This window comes from Hippocampus zosterae, chromosome 4 (assembly GCF_025434085.1).
Source record: "Hippocampus zosterae strain Florida chromosome 4, ASM2543408v3, whole genome shotgun sequence".
In the NCBI taxonomy this organism is placed as follows: domain Eukaryota; kingdom Metazoa; phylum Chordata; class Actinopteri; order Syngnathiformes; family Syngnathidae; genus Hippocampus; species Hippocampus zosterae.
In genome coordinates this window covers 24,080,756-24,101,613 of record NC_067454.1, presented here as the reverse complement: position 1 = coordinate 24,101,613, position 20,858 = coordinate 24,080,756, and the positions used below count along the sequence as shown (strand labels likewise).

The following is a 20,858-nucleotide window of genomic DNA, read 5'->3' as shown; positions in this document are numbered from 1 at the left end:
TGTTTGGGTTGTTTTGTTTTTTTCCCTCTCCATCCCTCGCGATCGGCTTGGGACCAATCGACTTATTGGGAACCCCTGATTTAGAGCCCGGATAACACTTTTTATATGTGTACAGTTCCTAATGACACAATTAAATAACATTTGGGACATTAAAGAATACTATTTTGCATTGCCTCGTTGTGAGAAATTCCTTTGGGTGGCATTTCTCCATCAGCGTAGTCATTTTTACACCGCCTGATTTAACGCATGTCTTTGTGTGTGTAAACCATATTGGATGCTTTCCCATGGTGGTCCCCATGAGTGCAATGAGTTCTCTCTGAGCATGGTTTCACGCGATAAAGTCCACGTGCAGCAAAGACTGTTTTATTGGCTTCTGAGATGTGGCATTGCAAATACATCTCAACGTTCATTTAGATGATTAATTGTACATTGTACCAGCTTATACCCACCTACGGTACTTTTTATTGGCATGTATTTGCACAAACTGTGGCAGCGCGGTATAGCTTGTGGTGAACAGTTCGCGGCAGAGAGGTTTTGGTTTGATTCTCTGCTTGCAGAGTTTGTGTGTTGTGTGCTTGCCTCTGTTATATCAAAGATATAAGGCTTCCTCCGAAATCCCAAGGTTAGCTCATAACAGTAATGCAGCAGTTATGAATTGCCCATAAGTGTCGATTTGAGTGCAAGTGGTCATTTGTAGGTATATGCAACCAGTAATCACACTCTTGTTCAAAGTCAACAAGGATGCAGCTTGCCCGTGATCATGGGTGTCAAATTCATTTCTGTCGCAGACCGCATTACAATTCCCGTTTGCCCTGGAGGGCCGTGGTGACTGAAACTGTACAAAAAAGTCAAGAATAACATTTTATTCAATTATTGTTTCAGTAACTGGAATTAGGGGTTTGGTACAGTCATACCTCAGTTTTCGACCATAATCCATTCCAGAAGGCTGTTCGAAAACCGAAACCACGCTCTTTAAAAAAAAATCTTTCTTGAATACGTCTGTTCACAATGGAACGCAACACGAGAAAGTGTCACTTCCTCATCTACCCGAGGAAGCGTCACTTCCTCGTGTAAGGAAGGCGAGCGGAGTCAAGTGACCCGTTCAAGTGCGCTCAGTTTGTTCGAGAACCGAAATTCGGTCGTCATCCGAGGCATAAAAAACTCGGATGATGAAATTTTTGGTCGAAACCGAGACGTTCGAAAACGAGGATTGACTGTAACAAGAAAATGCTTACAATGTGTCACTGACTTATTACATAGAGAAATGTGAAATTTTGCGACAGATTTTAGCAGACATAATGGAAGTTGTCATCTTTGCTTTGTTTTTGCCAGCCAAATAAAATGATGTGGCAGGCCACATCTGGCCCCCGGGCCTTGAGTTTGATACTTGTGCAATCGACAATAAATTAATGCATGAGATGTAATAATATTGGCTTAATTCCAAGTGGAATGCAGAAGAAATAATAAATGAAAGAGACTATTGATCATAATGAAGTTTATGTGTGTTATCGGATCTGAACGGATCCAGCACATTTACTTTTCTGTACGCTCTGACACCACATGTCACACCACAATTTTTCTTGTTGGAGCATGCGAGGATCATAACACTATTCATCGTTTTATCATTCCTATGTAAAAAGTGGGAAGTAAGTGTATTGCATATGCATGAAAACAATCAATAGCTGTTGTGTGGTACAGCAAGTACATTGAGCAGACACCACCACCACTCACATGCACTGATCTTCTCCCACTTGCCTACTCCATTATACACTTTATTATTTGGGGAGAAGAAAAGAGGAGTGGAAAAAAACTAATTGAGAGACCATGTTTTGTCGGGGGGGGGGGGGGGGGGCAAAACGATATGTGGCAAAATAACCAAATGAGAAGATAAAGTGAGTTTCCACTTGCCAGTAATAGTGCATGACCTGCTATAATGGGGAAGGCACGCTTCACAAACTACTCTTTGATTGCTGAGGGAACCAAGCATCATTTTGTAATCTACCATTAGTTAATTGGCTCATAAACTACTAGTTGACCGTAAAAAAGCTTTCTGCCATTTAAGATTAGATTTGCATCTTTAAAATGTCCCTTTGTGTTGTTATTGTACAAATAGGCTATGTATCTTGGCCACTGAGAAAATGTTAAGATAATTTCCACTTCAGGAAATGTGCAGCTCTGCTGTGTCACTGGAGAGCCTGTCCAAAGACATTTTGATTCCCAATTGAGGTTTCCAAGTCATTATTTTATGTGATGTTCTGCTTGAATTAAGAGACAGCGTGAGAGGGTCGGGGTGCCCCAACAGATCTAAAAGATGGCTCTCAGTGAAAGAAAAAAACACTTTCTGTGCTTGGCATATGATGCATTTATTATGCCCATTACCTACACCTGCAGGAATGGAGTGGATTTTGCTCAGCATTTTATGAACACAGATAAGATTGGTTGGCCTTGCCTGGGGGGAGGGGGGGAGTCTACAACAACTCAGTTATATTCAGTTTTGTAGTAATTTTAAATGAATTCAACAATATATATGGCAGTGATGGTACGCTAAGTATGAGATTTGCCCCAAATAACTTGAGTCACCGAGCATGGAAACAATGTAAGCAAGATCATAAAAGCTTCATCTTTTCAACCAAAAATATCTAGCATGATTTTGGACCATGACTGCAGTCAAAGACATATTATATGGCGTATGACAATACCGTGCTGTATTATTTGATAGTATGTTCATATTAGCATTTTGCATGGCCGGGGATTTCAGGTTACACTGTGCTGTTGATTTTTGTTGAGGATCGGGGGGGTTCTGCTCACTGGGTATGGGGTACGAGCAGGAAGATGAGTTTTACCCCAAGCTCAAACAGCCTCTGTTGTGAGGATTGCTTTTATTGCTGTGCAACAAAGACGCAGAGTAGATGGGAAATCATGGCGCGAGGCATTTTACCTCCTGAACCAAGGTAATCATATGCAAATTGCATTCAACTGCTCTGGGCAGGACGATGCCTCTGTTCTCATAATGCAGTGTAGTATATTGGTGTTATGACAGGGAAGCCGGAATATACTGTGAGCGCAACAGACCATTTTCAATTAATGTATGGTCGCTATGGGTGTGTGTGTTTGTGCAACAATATGCATACTGCAATGTTGCTCCCTTCAGCTCCTCATCTCTCATGACCTTCAGGAGGAAATCGGACAAGGGTAGGAAGAGGAATCGATTGTACATTTCATTGATGTACGCACGCGCGCGCGCACGGGCACAAACACACAAGCGCACTTACATGCGCGCACACAAATTAATCAAACAGCGAGTGAGCCTGCATGTGCAGAGAAAGCTCAGCAGTGCTATTATTCACTTGGCGTACACATACATCCACCTAAAAAAAAAATTGCAAATGTGTTGCCCTTTGCACTTTCTATATCGGAGGCAAGTGCTGAACGTGATGTCAGCTCAGACCTGATCGGCTGCTTATGTAAACGGACATGGCCACCCGGGGGAAGCTGTTTGTTCTCACTGCTTCATGATGACAGATGTGAAAGCACACGCATGCATGCACATACACTTGTGTGCTTGCTGAAACATATTCAAACACACTTGTTTCGAGTTTGGTTTAACTGTAACCATTATTTCCAGATGAATGCGCTTTGAGAGTTATGACCATTTTCTCTCTTTGTGGCAAAGGTTTGCAAGTGTGTGCGCGCCTAGCGAATGTCGTTTGTGTTTCGTCACAAAGACATTTTGCACAATTTGATGGCAACAAGAACTGTTGGCAACCATTAAATCAGTTTGGGAACATCTTTACAACTATCGGTGTCACTGAACAAACACTGACAAAAACCAAAAAACTCACATTTGCTACATGTGAGGCCAGTTCTGTCCTGGGCTGCTCCCTTGACACTCTGGAGGAGGTGGGCAACAGTAGGATGCTAACAAAGCTAAAAGCTATGATGGACAGTCCCTCCCACCCCCTCCAGCCCGCCCTGACAGCACTTGGTAGCTCCTTCAGCCAGAGACTGTTACACCCGCGCTGCAAGAAGGAGAGATACCGACGCTCGTTCCTACCGACTGCTGTCAGGCTGCTGAATAAAAATAACAACAATAATAATAATATTAATTAAATGATGTGAAAAAACAATTGTAAATAGCACTGCGATTTATCCATTTTATATTTATATTGCACTTAATTGAACTGTGATTGTTTGTTTTTTCTTCTGTTTCTTCTGGTTCTTCTGTTTGTTTTGCTGCTGGAGGCTGTAAATTTCCCCAGTGTGTGACAAATAAAGGATATCTTATGTGCACGCCCTTGAAAACCCGCTCAGTGAGATACGGGCTTTTGACGACTGCACTGTCACTACATGACCAGCTTCCTTCAACAAATTCTATTGATCTTTATAGCATTGGGAAAGAAAGGGAATTGATTTGAATGTTTTATACTTGAAGGTTATCATTTGAGGTAGCAGGCTTCTTTGCAAACTACACATTTTCCCACAAACAACTCTTAAAGGGTCCTTCTTTCCTTTTTCATTCTTTTCGCTCACTGTCTTTCACCAAGAGCAGTCTTTTCTTGTTTGCCGCCCCTCTTTGCACGCCACATGAATCATCGAGAGCGAGGGCTTGGGCATTGGCCTTGACCTCTGACATTGCCTGTAATCAGTCATAGCACCGGGCCCTTCACTCCTCTCAGGCCACAGACGGCTCATTGACCGTCTCCCTTCCACTCCCCCCCACCCCCACCTTCTCCTCCCGTTCCTCTCTTTGTCCCATTCCCTCATAGCTGGATTCACAATGGCCACGCTGTTTTAAAGGGGTCCTGCTCAGAGACAATGGCGAGCAAACACGCCCTTGGAGATGGAACAACAGGCCCAAGGCCCCGCTGTCAGACAAACTGGCCTTACGCATCAATCCGTGAAGCGACCTTGAACTGATGGGTAAATGATGGTGTCATCCTGTCAGGAGAGGACACACCAGCTTTGGAGCTCAGCCAAACCAAGCAAACAACTCCCATCCCCCATTTCCCAAATCCCCACACACTTTTTCTTTCACCCTTTCCATCTGTTCCATTGCATCTTGGGATAATTTGGAGTTACATACTGACGATCAAGACCAGACAATCATCTTTTTTTTCTTTAAAAAAAGGCACTTGCTGTTTCATGCGATATTTGTGACACAACAGGGATTTAGCCATAAGCCTAGCAGATCCCATTCATCCCTCCGGTATTTTTTTTTTCCTGGTTGGAAAGAATGTGGTTTACATTTACAGCTACAGCATGACTAACACCTACTTCAAACAGAAGCACTTTGAGTGGAAATAATGACCGCCTTCATCAGTAACCACTGACCTTTAGAAAAGTGTCAAAAAGAACAGTTCTCCCAAGCAAGATGCCGACAAAGAACAGTAATTAGCTTCAAATTTAAGCATTAAAAAAAAAAAATCTACACCCACAAATGACACTTGATCTTCCTGAGATTGGTGCTAAGTGATATTTTTAAGTATCTTGTATTGTCTCTCATGCGATTGTTAATGCACTATTGTAAAGTGTTCTTATTATACGTCACACTGCTCTCCAATTGTGGAGAAGACTAAAAACTGAATGTCTGACCGACTTTTTTACCAGCAGATGTGGTATTCCGTAAGCCTACACGTCGGCAGTATCATTGTGTGCGAGAGTGTGTGTGCGCATACAAGGTGAGCGCTCCTGTACCTGCCAAACACAATCGGTGTATTGATACCTTTCCCTTGAATTGCTCCCACGCTGCCGTGTTGGTAACGGCGTCAGATCGGGCGTCCCCGGTGGCTCCACTCTCGTATATGGCGCCTGGTCATGTTGCCTGTCTGCAAACACTCCATCTGTTGCTGCTATGGAAGGCTGTCGGAAATGTGATGGTTGAGTAGTGAGCGGAGACTGGAGACTATGGCCGCCTGTGAGATCAGAGGTGATATTGGCTTTGAGAGGGCGTTAATGCAAAAGGCCTCTCTGACCTGATCATTTTCCAGATTTGGTCCATCTGGCAGACAGAAGAGGAAAATTACGCCTCCATCGCACAGTGTATCCTGCCCCTCATTAGAAAAAGTAATGATGTAATTATATGTACTTTAAAAAGGATATTGAATCGTTCACTTCTCGAGTTTGGCTGAGTGACAAAAAAAAGAACACTCCCTCGCTGTAGCTGCTTTTGGTTCAGCCGTGCCTGTCGTCGTAAAATACCACTTTACTCATGTCCAATAAAAAGGTCCGCAAGATTGCAAATGATGGATTATTTACGATGTACACCCACACACATACACTACTTGGCGATGTTCAAATGTTGCTAAACTCATTTCCACAGTTAGGAAAACCAAGGACCAAACGATGTTGCTGCTCTTGTTTAAAAAAATATCACAATAAATTATTGTTTCAACATTACCATTCAAGGACCAGTTCTACAGGGGGGCCACATAGGACCACTTTACATAGCGAGTCCCGACAGGCCCTTTGCACTGTATCCCATGTTGGTCATTTATTTTCATGTTTCTTGTGCAGAACGTGCCTGTAAAGTGAAATTCCGTTGCACGAATGTGTAATGACAATAAAGCAATCCAATCCAATCCAACTTTCGAACCTATGTCCAACAAAAATGACATTTTAAATAAGGACAAAATACTGTATGTGCTTTTAACAAATTAAATTTGTCATCTCACATTTCTCAATACAATGCATTATATAAGATTGAGCCTCCTATGATAAGGGTTTGAATAATTAAAAAATAGCCCATAACAATGTTTTTGTTGTTGTTTTGTTTCACAGTGCAAAGGGCTCTCGTCTAAAAAAAAATTCCTAATAATGCAATTCAAGGACAGCACAAAACTGTTGAACAGCAACTCATTTCGTGCATTCTTCACGAAAACCAACTCACTCAGAATTGTACTATTGTTTCAGGAAAATCCTACATGTTTCATTCGAAATCTGCACAAAATTATTCAGCCCTCCTCATGTTGTAGTATAGGGTGAAAAATAATCTGATGGAGGTTTCTCCACAACACATTTTCCATAAAAAACATGGGTTTGATTCCCCCTCCGAAAATCCAAAGTGAAAAAATGAAATATTGAACAAAATATTGAAAAAAAAACCCTGAATAATTGAACTTGCACCTCCCAAGCCTTGAGTACAAAGACCACTGTAGTAGTTGTTTACAATTCCCATCTCCCTTGATAAATCTTTCAAAGCAGTTGTCACCCCCCAATCCCTGTTTTTTTCCTTTTTGATCAAGGGCCACTCAGTGTGGCCCATTCCTCAAGTGTCCCAGTTGGAACCTACACAGCTCACTCTATGAAGCCTCCAAACCAACAGGGTGATTTCTCTTCAAATTATTCAAATGAATGATGATTGATTCACTATTTAAATTGGAGTCAAATCTGTAATCTATACAAACTTCATGAATAGAGTTTTTGATCATCTTACATTTGTTTTTGACATTTGTACTCATGTTAAGCATCACAGACGCACGCGCACACACACGCGTAGGATGTTGCAAATACATATTGGATGATTTTCAACCAATGCAGATAATGCAATGAGACATCTGCGGTGTTCGACAAAAAGCAATTTTAGGATGGAGGGAGTGTAAAGTAAAAGCGATGAAGGAAGAGATTTACCTTGTGTGGGAATCTGTTTGTTACAACACATGGACATGTGTGTGCATGTGTGTGTGTGTGTGTGTGTGTGTGTGTGTGTGTGTGTGTGTGTGTGACACATGAAAAGGGTTCACAGATGTTTGCAAATGATTTTTTTTTTAACTCTGAAATTGATTTATGCTTTTCAAAGGGGGTTCCAGCAGATGACAAACCAGTTTGAAATATGTTCTGGATGAGGTGCATGCATGACAATTTCCTTGCCTGTGAAACCTCTTCCAGCACACGGCAAAAGCAATATTTGATATTGATTTGCGTTACCCTTCACATAAGAACTGCACAGGAGCATTGCAGGGTGGCGGGGCGGTCATTTTTTATGCTTTTTATATATATGATGGCAAAACTCTGGATTTTCTTTGACATTAGCTGTCATTGAAAAACAGATTTCATACCTTCTGCTTGTCTGGTCCATCATACTGTAATTGCTGTGTGTGTCTTACAGTATGTCGAAGTTATTCTTAAAGTACATGCACTGTATTGTGTAAATTCTACGTATGCCATATGACCTTCGAATGTAATCCACAGCTCTTTTTGAGAGCACATCACTGCAACTGTTGCTCGTCACTGAGGGTGCACATTGACCAGCAACAGTTGCCGCCTCAGCCTGCTCTGATTTGAAAGCTGACGACAACATTATGGGACTCGGTAGTTTCCCCAAAGTCCTGTTTTGAAGGAAGACATCTTTTCAAGATGAACTTCAATGTGACTTGCGAAATGTGGTTGTGTGGACGTGGGCTTGGATGAAGAAACATTCTCTGAAGTACACATGAAGAAAAATATTGAAACATATCCGTGGATCAGCCACTTACAAAGCACATATGTTATTTTCAGATTGCAATAATGTACATCAACTCCTATTTTATCATGCAAATGATTCGTAAAGCTCATCTTTCTGCCTCTCACAGCACCCTGACGATCTACAGCATCAGTCAGGACGACGAGGCCATCTACCAGTGCATTGCTGAGAACAGAGCCGGATCCACGCAGGCCAGTGCTCGCCTCACGGTGCTCTGGGCTGATGGACTCCCTGGTGTGCCCACCAACGTGCAGGCCAAGGCCCTCTCGCCCACCACCATCCAGGTGTCCTGGAGGGAACCCGACCAGAACACACAGGACATCATCGGTTATGTGCTCCACATCCGCAGGACCCCAGGTGAGGACGCAACAAAAGCCAAAGAGCCTCAGGCAAATGAAACGGAAGTGTCCATCCATCTCTTTTCGAATCCGATTATCCTCACGGGGGTCGCGGGTGTGTTGGAGCCTATCTCAGATGTCTTTGGTAGGTAGGTACGGTACACCCTGAACTGGTTGCCAGCCAAACGCAGGGCACACATAGACGAACTTGTATTCGTACTAACAATCACAGCTACGGAGAATTTTTAGAGTGTTCCATTAACCTGCTACGCATGTTTTTGGATTGTGAGAGGAAACCGAAGTACCTGGAGAAACAACACAGGCACGGGGAGGAACAGGCAAGCTCCACACAGGAGCCTGGATTCGAACCCTTCACCTTTGCACTGTGAGGTGGACGTTAACTAACTAGCACACCACCGTGCCGTGAAAAATAATCTCATCAAAACATATTGATGATCAATGCAATCGGATTGCACATATGCTAACTATTTTGGACGAATCATAAAGTATGTTATGCATAAGCGATAGCTTAGTCCCAGCTGCTCTGCTCCCCAGTACATCTCCCTCTTGTGTAATTAAAGGCCCCAGGCATGAGCCAATACGGTTGCTGCAATTACACTTCCAGGATGGCATGGCCTGATAGTTTAGGGCTGGAGGTAGATTGCGGTTACGGGCGGGTGGCTCTGGTTTAAGAGCAATAAAATGCAATAGCACAACCCCTTTTTTGCGCTGCCATCTCTACCTCTGGCTGAGATTCCAAAGACCATCAAGGCCAAAGTAGATTAGCTATTCATTAAGAGCCAGCAAAACCAGTGAATAAGCAATAACCATTAAACGATGTCAGGAACAGATACACTGTCTCCCCTCTTGATCTTTTCTTAATATCACATGATAAATGGGGAAGAGAAAATCTCATTTGAACCTTATTTCTCTGTGACTTGATCCTTCTTTACCTCGCATACCTCCGTTGCTCACAACAAGACCCTGTGGAAATGGAGTACGAGGAGGCGGTCAGTAAGGTAACGCTGCAACAGATCATCCGCGATCTCGAGCCTTCCACCAGTTACACCTTCTACGTCAAAGCCTACACGTCCCACGGGGCCAGCAAGCCATCAGACAGTGCCACGGAGAGCACTCAAGGGGAAGGTGAGAGCTCAGAACTGCACGCACACAGAACCCACCCGTTGCGATGAAATACAGTGGTGAGAATTTTGTGTTCTTTTATTGTACAAAATCCACCAATCCTCAAAAGGAATAACAGAGTTTGTCTGTGGATTGTTGCATGCATTCCACCATGCCGAGATCACACACATGCTGACAGGTAGCCAAGGAGTGATGGGATATCTGTGGCTTCAGTGTCTTGCCTCAAATGCACCTTGACAGTACGATACACCAAATGCAAACAAGTCATACCCCACAGCCGGTCTCCATTTTCAGCTTGGTTTATTATTATTATATTTTTTGTAGCCACTGTAGGATTTGAATTTTGGATGCTACTCTTAGGGATTAAGCTACGACCATCCTTACGAGGCTTCGAAAATTGTCTATACTGCATACACACAAGGTTGTCCATTATTTTGAGTCTGTCATTTTTTTGTTTTTGTTTTGTTTTTGAGTACCGGTACTTGTTTTAACTCATTCACTCCCAAAGACATTTTTAAACGTCTTTTCAGACTTGGTCCAGAATTGGCTGGTACTGAATGAGTTCTAATTTAGAGGTTGCTTAAACAAAGAAAAAAAAAACAATGCCTGAACCCAACAACCTTTTTGAAAGGATGCTCTAAAAAAGACATGGTGAACATATTTGCAGGGTGAAGATGTTTGATGGTACAGTATTTTCTTTTGTCTTGCAGTTCCGGCACCTCCCTCCCTCTTCGCCAAAGTTGTAAACAGCAGTGTAGTGCAAGCAATGTGGGAAGCTTCCACCAAGATGGGTCAACACCAGGGCTTCCGACTGTATTACAGGAGAGCCCACGCAGCAGTGTTTACTGGTCCCATTTTCTTACCACGCAACGCTACCCAGTACAACATCACTCAGCTGGGTAAGAAGAAGAACAGATTAGTCATTGAATTTATTCTTAATAGAGGTGTTAAGCTTTTCACATCCCCCCTTGGGTCAAACACAATCTGTTCCAGCGGACTAACTGTTGAATTATTTTTCTCCAATTCCCATCTGTACTGTTATAGCTCTTTTACTGATCCTCTCCATACCATTGTGAAGTATCCCGAAGCAAAGCAAAATGTTAAAAAAAAAATACACTTGGAAAATACATGGCTTTGTTGGGCATTCTGGCAGTACTGACAAATGATGGCAAACCTCCAAAAACTAACCGGCTCAGCGTCAGCGGAAGCTGTCACTGGAATCTAACCGGGTCAGTAGTGATGGACCTTCTCAGGCCATCATCTCTGCCCATTTCGCTGCTAACGAATGGAAAATTGTGACACGTATCTTGCTTGTATTTGTTTGCGGGATGAAGATACAATGGGGTTGCTTCGTGCGAACTGCATTACCTATGTCTAAATGGAGGCGCGTCGCCAGACAGTTCCTATATCTGCCAATAAAGTCAGAGCAGAAGCAGAGGAGAAAAAAAGAAGAAAATAAGCTCACTCTGGGTCTGACCGTACCATCATATAGTAGATCATGAAGTGATGTAGCATATACAGAAGCAGAAGAGACAAGACCGTAGTTAAAGTAACGATGATGGAGTGCCAATCTATTGCATCTTTGTAAGAAGTGCACCTTCTACATCGCACAAGGATAACGGACTCGCAGGAGGTGAATCGGTGCACACAAAATCTATTTAAGTAACTGCAAGATCTCCACTTTGGGATAATGTAAAATTGTCCGCTGCTAAGACGGGCACTTGGACCCATTGGGCGTCGGTTTGTGACAATCTCCCAAAACACAACCCCCGCCCCCACACAAACACACACACACACACACACACGCTATAATAATGTATTCAATGAGCTGATTTCTCGGAACACCCAGCGCGGTGCAGTGCAGTCTGCCTAATTCCCAAACAGGGGAGACTAGACTTGCCCTGGCACTAAAATAAATATGCATCTTTTTTTTGGACCAAGTGCATCGGTTGTTGTCTACAAAAACAAGGCCCTTCATCTCTCATGTTCTGATGTTGTTTAAATTTCAGACCTTTTACTTTGATTTAAAAAAAAATGAAAGACATTGTGTGATCTCAGACAGAGAGTTCCAAGGGTCAAATGAGTTTTCTTTTGAATATAAATTGGTACTCATGGTATGAATATCTGTGTCATGTCCAGATCCTTCACTGGTTTATGAGATAAATCTGCTCGCATACAACCAACACGGAGATGGCAATGCCACCCTGCGCTTTGTTTCACTACGAGAGGCTATGGAGAAATCTGGTAATCACAAAGCACCAACACAACCGCACAATATTTTTACTGTTACTGTGCTTCAAGGCTTTAATGTCGGCGCACGTTTGAACGTGATCTGTCGTGTCTCTCCAGTTTTAGATGCCTCCTGTGACTGTGTGCAAGACGAACAGAGCAAGACATCCACCACCGGCATTATAATTGGTATTCACATTGGAGTCACCTGCATCATCTTCTGCGCTCTCTTCCTCGTCTTCAGCTACCGTGGCAGGTGTGTTCATGATAACACCCCGCCGATAAACCATGTTGGGGATTAATGTGGGTTTATCTGATGTGTTTTGAAATTGTGGTTGTGGTTATCCACAGGTTGATGATCTGTAAGGCAGCTCAGGCCAACCCCCAGGCGGCAAACAGCACCGCACTGGAATACTCTTCTTCCCAGGAGGCCTCTGGCCCGAACGCAGCCACCAGAAGAGAAATGGAGGTCAATTGCAGTGCCGCAGGGAACAAAATGGTTGACAGAAAGGAGCTGGTGAGACTCTTCCCTCAAGCCAACACGCAAGGCCCACGCGTGGTGAGCCCTCACCAAGCTGCGGCCACGGTGTCGACAGGATTTGCATTTATAAACCCATATGCGCTCGAACAACTGTGCCCAAACCTTTTTTGACCGAAGATCGACTTTTCGATCAACCAACATCCCGCGATTGACCCGTTACTACACACTCATGCCATAATGAGCAACAGTCACAAGAGCCCCTAAGATGAACGAAACAGAAAAATAACGCAGACATAAAAGAGTTTGTGGGATTGTGAAATTGAAATCACTGCCTACCTTCATCGAGACCTGATGTGGAGGCATGGGATGCACTTTTGCAGCGTGTTAACTCACGTAGCTCACATGTACCATTTTAAAATGCTTGTCTAATTCCTCCAGATGGACGGTGTCCTCGGTGAATTGGACATGAAACAAACTCTGAATGAGAATGAGAATAAAAATAAAAGATAGAGCACAACAGTTCTGATCCCAAGCTGCTATCCCGGACAGTTGACCGCAAGCAACTTCCGGTGATACAGGTCACGGGCCACCGTAGGTTTTATTTTATTTATATATTTATTTATTTTTAAATACTTTTTGTGAAAGTGAGACTGATAGAATGCCCAAGATTCAGTGTGAACTATCACAAAAATATGTCATATTCATAACACACAGACACATTAACAGCACACGGACACAAAAATGTTTTTTTTTGGGGGGGGGGGGGGTAGTTTAACCCTCTACACCCCTCACGATCAATTTTGGACCAGTCTGCGAGCTACCGGTCGATCGCAATCGACATCTTGGGCCTACCCTAGAACATAGTCACCCCAACATCATGTGCCTACATTATACTGCATACCACCTCCAGGACTTTACTCAACTGCACGTGGGCTACACCTGAGCACCTCAACTGTGAGTGTAATTTGGCCATCCCGGTTTTCACTCAGCCCTGTCCCCCCAATACGTTACCTTCTCTGAAAAATTGATACGTATATGAAAATATATAGTGTGTGATGGCGAGGGAGGTTAAAAAGAAAATTCTTGTGACCTTTTATTATTTCTTGATGTCATTTGTTATTTGAGGAATTTCATTACAGCGGAGCCGTTTCGTAAAATAATAACGTTTTAAGTAATTTCCCACATGTGTTATCAGATTTAGAGGTAGAAAAAAAGATGGAAATTGAAGTTGATCTTGACAGAGTTGCAACAAGTAAATGGCGGCGATTTGGTGGGATGGCCCTATTAGTTTGCACAGCGAGGCTCGTGCCACTTCCTGTACCGCACTCTTCTCTCCAGCAACTTCGCCCATTGCTGTCTTGCCTTTTCATGCCTCTACCACCCACTCATTCTACGGGTGCACTCCCTCGCCCCGCTCAGGTGCAAAACCCGCGTCCCCTATCCCTCCTGTTTCTCTTTCACAAAACTCAGCACAGGGGGAGCTGAATATAACCCTCCCCAGAATTTGAATCAAACCACATTCAAAGCGACTTTTTTAAACAATGCAATTTCTTTCTCTCTCTGTGTGGCTTTTCAGGCTGACACAACTCTCTTGACCTTCTCGCCAAATGACACGCAGTTGTCCACAATACCACTGGACGACTTTACTGTTGAGCGGGAAATGGAGACACCTTTCCACGAGTCCCCTACAACACGAACGGGTCAACACAACCAAGGCTAATCAATGTATGAAATGTCCACTCAGAATCTCTCTCACTCAGGTTTTCTTTTGAAAGTAGTTTGCATTTTCTGCAAAGATTTTTATTGGTAAGTTAAGAAGTTCCACAGAGTCTAGAACTGGTTGGGGGGGAGTTGTTTTTCGCCAGGCTTGCCCATGAAGTGTTCTTGACTCTCACTGTCTGGTCATTTGTTTATTTTCTGGTGTTTGGCAGCACGCAGAAGAGAGGCTCCAGATGTCCTTGTTATACAAAGATGATTTCATTTTTTTCATTTTTTAAGTTTATAAAATGATATTTACAGACACATGCTGTGTCTTAATCATGTCTATGTCAAAGTGGTTTTAAGTTACTGGTCCTATCACTACTTTTCTGTGGATGTCAAAGACGCCAGCTGCCTGCTCAAATAGACCGACAATTCCATCTTGTTGCTCACAGAAGGCCGAAACCTTCTTCCAGGGACTCAGTCAGTTTTTCCTCAGGACTTTGTTTTGCCCCCCTCCTCCCCCAATTGTGAATTCTGGGCCCTCATACACGCTCAAGGCATGTGTGAATCTTTGATTCAACAAAAACCTACCTCAGCCGGAATGAATGTGTTGCGGGAAGCCTTGGGCGGACTTTATCTTCCCCTGTGTTCTCACTAAGTGTACGTGCAGAGAAACTGATGGGTCAGAATTCCAAGATCAGGTGCCGCGCTACCTCAGATGTCAAGAATCATATCTCCTCTTGTGCTTGTTGAAGCAGGATGAAAAACGAGTATCCAACATGAAGCACTTCCAAAATGCTGACGTTCATGTTCTACCTCAAAATTAACATTGTTAATATTGTCACTGTTGTCGCTGATCTTTGTCTGTTTATTGCATCATTAATATTCCTTATCTCCTCCGTTTGAAGAATTTGGTGTCAAGTCGATACAAACTCATTCAGTACCACATGCAATATCATGTAATGTGCTTTGGATTACATTGTTTAACTCCGCTGTTCCATTTGAAAGGCTTATTTTACGCTCTCTTTTACTTCACCTTTTTTGTTCATTTAGTAGAACAAAACACTCCTAAAAATAAGCTGCAAAGAACATAACATTTTCCAGACAATTTACCGGTACTGCCAAATGTGATATTTAATGCTCAATTGTACAAAGGCACCATGACACAAATGAGTGGTAGGACGTTATGTGTATGTGCATGTCTCAATGTATGTGCAAGTCCTATTTGGTGTTTTGTTTTTTTTCAGTTTCCAACACAAGCACAAAACTGACATATTTTATACTTAAGCTAGCGTAGCCCTATATTTTGGTCAATAATTTATTCATTCACTCGCTGAGAATTAGATGAGAAGGTTGATGCCACTTATTTAGATTGTGAAGAAACATCGGTGCAAGTACATACTGGGACTTGCATTGCTCTTACCAAAGTGAACAAAATGTATCCCACTTCTTTTGGGTTGTCCAGATAAATCCCTGGAAGGGAAAGGCATACTCACGCAAAATATCCATCCATTCATCCATCCATCTTACACCGCTTATCCGTGCTTGGGTCGCGGGGGCAGCAGCTTTAGGAGGAAAGCCCAGACTTCCCTCTCCCCAGCCACTTCTTCGAGATCTTCCTGACGGATCCCGAGGCGTTCCCATGCCAGCTGGGTGACATAGTCTCTCCAGCGTGTCCTGGGTCATCCTCTGGGTCTCCTGCCAGTGGGACATGCCCGGAACACCTCACCAGGGAGGCGTCCAGGAGGCATCCTAATTAGATGCCCGAGCCACCTCATCTGGCTCCTCTCGATGTGGAGGAGAAGCGGCTCTACTCTGAGCCCCTCCCGGATGACCGAGCTTCTCACCTTATCTCTAAGGGAGAGCCCGGACACCCTGCGGAGAAAACTCATTTCGGCCGCTTGTATCCGGGATCTCGTTCTTTCGGTCAAGACCCATATCTCGTGACCATAGATGAGGGTTGGGACGTAGATCGACCGGTAAATTGAGAGCTTCGCCCTTTCGCTCAGCTCCTTCTTCACCATGATCAGCATCATAGCAGACACTGCACCGATCCGCCTGTCGATCTCTCGCTCCCTCCTGCCCTCACTCGTGAACAAGACCCCAAGATACTTAAACTCCTCCACTTGGGTCAAGATCTCCTCCCCGACCTGGAGAGGGCACTCCACCCTTTTCTGACTGAAGACCATGGCTTCAGATTTGGAGGTGCTGATCCTCATCCCAACCGCTTCACACTCGGCTGCGAAACGCTCCAGTGAGAGTTGGAGAGTCCTGCTTGAAGGAGCCAACAGTACCACATCATCTGCAAAAAGCAGAGATGCAATACTGAGGCCCCCAAAACGGACCCCTCAACACTTCGGCTGCGCCTAGAAATTCTGTCCATAAAGGTGATGAACAGAATCGGCGACAAAGGGCAGCCTAGGCGGAGTCCAACCCTCACTGGAAACGATTCCGACTTATTGCCGGCAAAGAGAACCAAACTCTGACATCAGCAGTATAGGGACCGAACAGCCCGTATCAGGGGGCTCGGTACCCCATACTCCCGAAGCTTCCCCCACAGAAACCCCCGAGGGACACGGTCAAATGCCTTCTCCAAGTTCACAAAACACATGTAGACTGGTTGGGCAATTTCCCACGTCCCCTTGAGGACCATGCTAAGGGTGTGGGCATACTCATTGCCCCCCGGCTCAGTGCCTGTACATTGGGGTTCACACCGGTAGACGAGAGGGTTGCCTCCCTCTGCCTTCAGGTGGGGGGGCGGATCCTGACCGTTGTTTGTGCATATGCACCAAACAGCAGCTCGGCGTACCCACCCTTTTTGGAGTCCTTGGGGGGGGGGGGGGGGGGGGGGTGCCAGAGAGTACTCCTGCTGGGGACTCCCTTGTTCTGCTGGGGGACTTCAATGCTCACGTGGGCAATGACAGCGAGACCTGGAAGGGCGTGATTGGGAGGAACGGCCCCCCCGATCTGAACTCGAGTGGTGTTTTGTTATTGGACTTCTGTGCTCGTCACGGATTATCCATAACGAACACCTTGTTCAAACATAAGCGTGTCCATATCTGGACTTGGCACCAGGACACCCTTGGCCGCAGTTCGATGATTGACTTTGTGGTTGTCTCATCGGATTTGCGGCCGCATGTTTTGGACACTCGGGTGAAGAGAGGGGCGGAGCTGTCAACTGTTCACAACCTGGTGGTGAGTAGCCTCACGCAAAATAAATCTGGTTTATTTTACATACTAGCTTGCCTGTCAGGCGCTGCACATGACCTTCATCCATCCATCCCAATTTCCGAACCGCTCCTCTTCACCAGGGTTGCGGGTCAGCTGGAGCTTATCCCGGCTGACCTTGGGCGAGAGGCGGAGTACACCCAGGACCGGTAGCGAGTCAATTGCAGCACCCTTCTTCCTCACATCCACCGACCTTCTTCTCTAATTTTCACAATTAAAATTTTAAAAAAATGTTTGTCCAAAATGCTGAACTATTCAGGATTATTCAATCTTCAGTCTCTGTAAGATGCTTCAACGAGGGTACTAGCAAAAGAAGGCTCTGATGAGACATGAAAGTTTTTCATCACTGCCCTTCTGTCTTCGATAAACATGAGTGTCAGAGCTTCAGGAACACAATCCTGCGGGATTACAATGACCACAGACAGTTCTTGACAGCGTGTCGTCACAGGGTCTCATTCTGAGATGCATTTATGCTACCTACCTCAGTAGTTCATAAGGTCATAAGGAATCAATCCAGAGTAGAAACATAACTACATTAATACAGTACAGTACAAACAAATGTAAATAGTGTACATTCCATAGTCAGCATTCACTGCACGGTAAATCTAGTCGGGATGGCACGCAAACAGTATTCAAACACACGGCAAGCAATTAATCCCTATATAGCGCTCGCATAATCACAGTTGATGTTCTTCCTTAGTTCTTAGTCAATGTGAATGTTTGACTTTATCAGATGACTGTTTCCCATACCTCAAATTGGTAAAAATGTTTTTGTCATCGGTGTTTGAATTCACTGTAGCGTTGAATAAAGTCTAACGGTCAAATCTAAAGTGGGTGACACTTACAACTCACAGTACACGCAAAATGTCTCGTGTATTCCTGTGTCAGTCAGTCATTGTAATTTCGGGTTTATCTCCCGCAGGAAATTGCTCACGCGGCTCCTATGGATGTGTCAAGCTTGAGTGTCACGCTGTTTAACTTGATTCACTGGAGGGGTACCGCAGTGATCATCATGTTTACGTGATTACACTCTGATCGGGTCAGGCTGTGAGGTGGCCGTGTACTACAAACTGTTAGATGTAATGAGGCACTCTCGAGCTGGTGGCTCCCTGTTGGGTGCTGTGACGCCCACCGCCAAGGCGCAGAGGCAGTCAGGAAAGAGGTTGTTTGATGTCTTTGGCACATTGGGAAGTGCTTCATTTTAATTAACTTCCTCTGTTAGCCAGTCTACGATTACCTGTGTTCAGGAAATTTGATTTTTGGGAGGCCCTACATGCATCAGTACATGCAGTAGATGTAAAAGTAGCTGCTTTACTGTACTTTGTTATGCCAAATCCTGACAAAAACGCTATTAGCAATGCAGTAGTGATAACAGTTTATGTCCACTTTTCGGAGTTCAAGTGCTGCTATTGCTCTGATTTGGAAAACCAAAACATGTTTTGCATTAGATCCATGCTATAAATATTACGGTTTGATTAGCAACACGGTATTTGTTAAAATAAATAAATCAATATTCAGTTGCAGGATTGGTTTGATATTTACTATAGTGTAAAACATCTCGAGACCCATGTTAGACTCACATACTGTAACTTTATATTAAACTGACAGAATACAGGAACTTCGCTGCATACAAAGTGCTGTACATGGAGCAATTTAACATACATAATAAACAGTAAAACAAATCGGTAACAAAGACGGTAGAAAGCACCGAACAGTAAAACCAAGAACAAATCTCTTTCATGAATCTAAATGCTTTAAGTACCAAGCGGTAACTGTCAATTGAATGGCATGTTTTGTTTTGTTTTTCGAGGCCTGCAAAAACTCACAGCATGGTTTGCATCCACAGCCTGATGCAATTAACCTTTACTCCAAATAACTTTTACGCAAGATGTGATCGACCACGGTGCAGCACCAAATTAGCATCCCATATGATTGTGAATTGACTACTTGTCCGATGTGTTTATCTCTCCTCTTGGAGACCCTTAGCCTGTGTGTTTCAATGCTGAGCTTTTCCAAGTAATTTATTCTCTTGTCAAATGGTGATACAGTATTATGCTATTGTACTCGTGTACTTGATATTTGAGATCAGTCTTACGTTTTGGTATACAATCTGTCAGGTGAGAAGCATATTGATGGTATAAAAGGTAGTATGCAGACAGAGCTACGTTAGATCTGCATGTAAACTAAAATGCTAATTTGTTATTTTAGCTGGAAAACAACTGTTAGTTGATTATTATTGGACTTGATATGTAGCCAGATAATAGCAAGCAAATGTGATGAGCTCAGTACGGTGCTATTGATGGGCCTGTCGCACATGGTTGCTCAAGCTCCTTCGATGGTGTGAGTTCACGAAAATAGGATGAAGGATCTTTCGGTTCGTACATCTAAATCTGTCTTGCTCTCATGAAAGCCCGATGATCTCCTCATCCACATCCCGCTCCCACCAGTCATCCTCACTTGAATGACTCGTGGCGAGGTCCCGTTACCTCGAAAGTGACAAGCTGTCTTCATTCCCTGTCATAAAAAAAAAAAAAAAATGCTTGCTGAGCAGAATGTATCTTCTCTATCAATGTTGTCAACACGATTTAAAGCTGTTTCAATATTAAATCAAAGTGGAGTGCATCAGGTGTGATTGACTCCAACACCTGTCCAGTGAGTTCAGCATCAAATCTACGCCGCTACGTGATTTGCTCACCCCACGTCAGGTTGAATTCTTTTAGATTTGATTTACAGTCTTGGCAAGGTTTGTAGAGATTCAGTCATAATCGGTCAACATGGTGATGTCATTAAAATATTGGTCCAGTTGAAAAGATATGGAGTCTATGCATTATATTCAATTTTGGGTTTTTTTTCAGTTGCTTGTACAAATCTAATGTGATCAATAAGAAACACACACAAAAAAAAACAAAAAAACATTTCTAGTTTTAATCTTTATCGCAAAAGGTGCTTCATTTCCAAAGTGATCAGCATTTGATCACACATTTGTTTCCGAGCGTGTGTGCGTGTGTGTTAGTTGCCGTTCGTGTATTTGAGCACTGATGTCACTGCTTTTACTGTTCTTCCCACAGTTCAGTCCAGTGCAGGTCAGGTTAAATATGAGGTTAATTATTGTCAGGGATCATCATCGCTGCACATTTCTTCACTGGAATGCCAGTTTATACATTTGTATAAATATCTACATATATTGTATGTGTGTAAAAAAACAAGACCAGTTTAGTGGTTTGTATTGTTTTACAATTTCCTCGTGCAACATTGATTGAAGGAAATAAACAATAAATGA

At 43.6% G+C, this 20,858-nt stretch overlaps 1 protein-coding gene across 1 annotated transcript in view; it reads left to right on the top strand.

The window, feature by feature from the left end:
• Nucleotides 1-15,604, top strand: part of igdcc3 (immunoglobulin superfamily, DCC subclass, member 3) — a 70,627-nt gene extending 55,023 nt beyond the window's left edge. Inside the window, exons 8-14 of the mRNA XM_052063101.1 lie at nt 8,568-8,815; nt 9,778-9,942; nt 10,650-10,838; nt 12,079-12,183; nt 12,289-12,424; nt 12,520-12,727; nt 14,226-15,604. Coding sequence (XP_051919061.1) covers nt 8,568-8,815; nt 9,778-9,942; nt 10,650-10,838; nt 12,079-12,183; nt 12,289-12,424; nt 12,520-12,727; nt 14,226-14,369 — 1,195 coding nt within the window. The 3' untranslated portion in view covers nt 14,370-15,604. The remainder of the gene's footprint in view (nt 1-8,567; nt 8,816-9,777; nt 9,943-10,649; nt 10,839-12,078; nt 12,184-12,288; nt 12,425-12,519; nt 12,728-14,225) is intronic.
• Nucleotides 15,605-20,858: the final 5,254 nt, after the last annotated feature.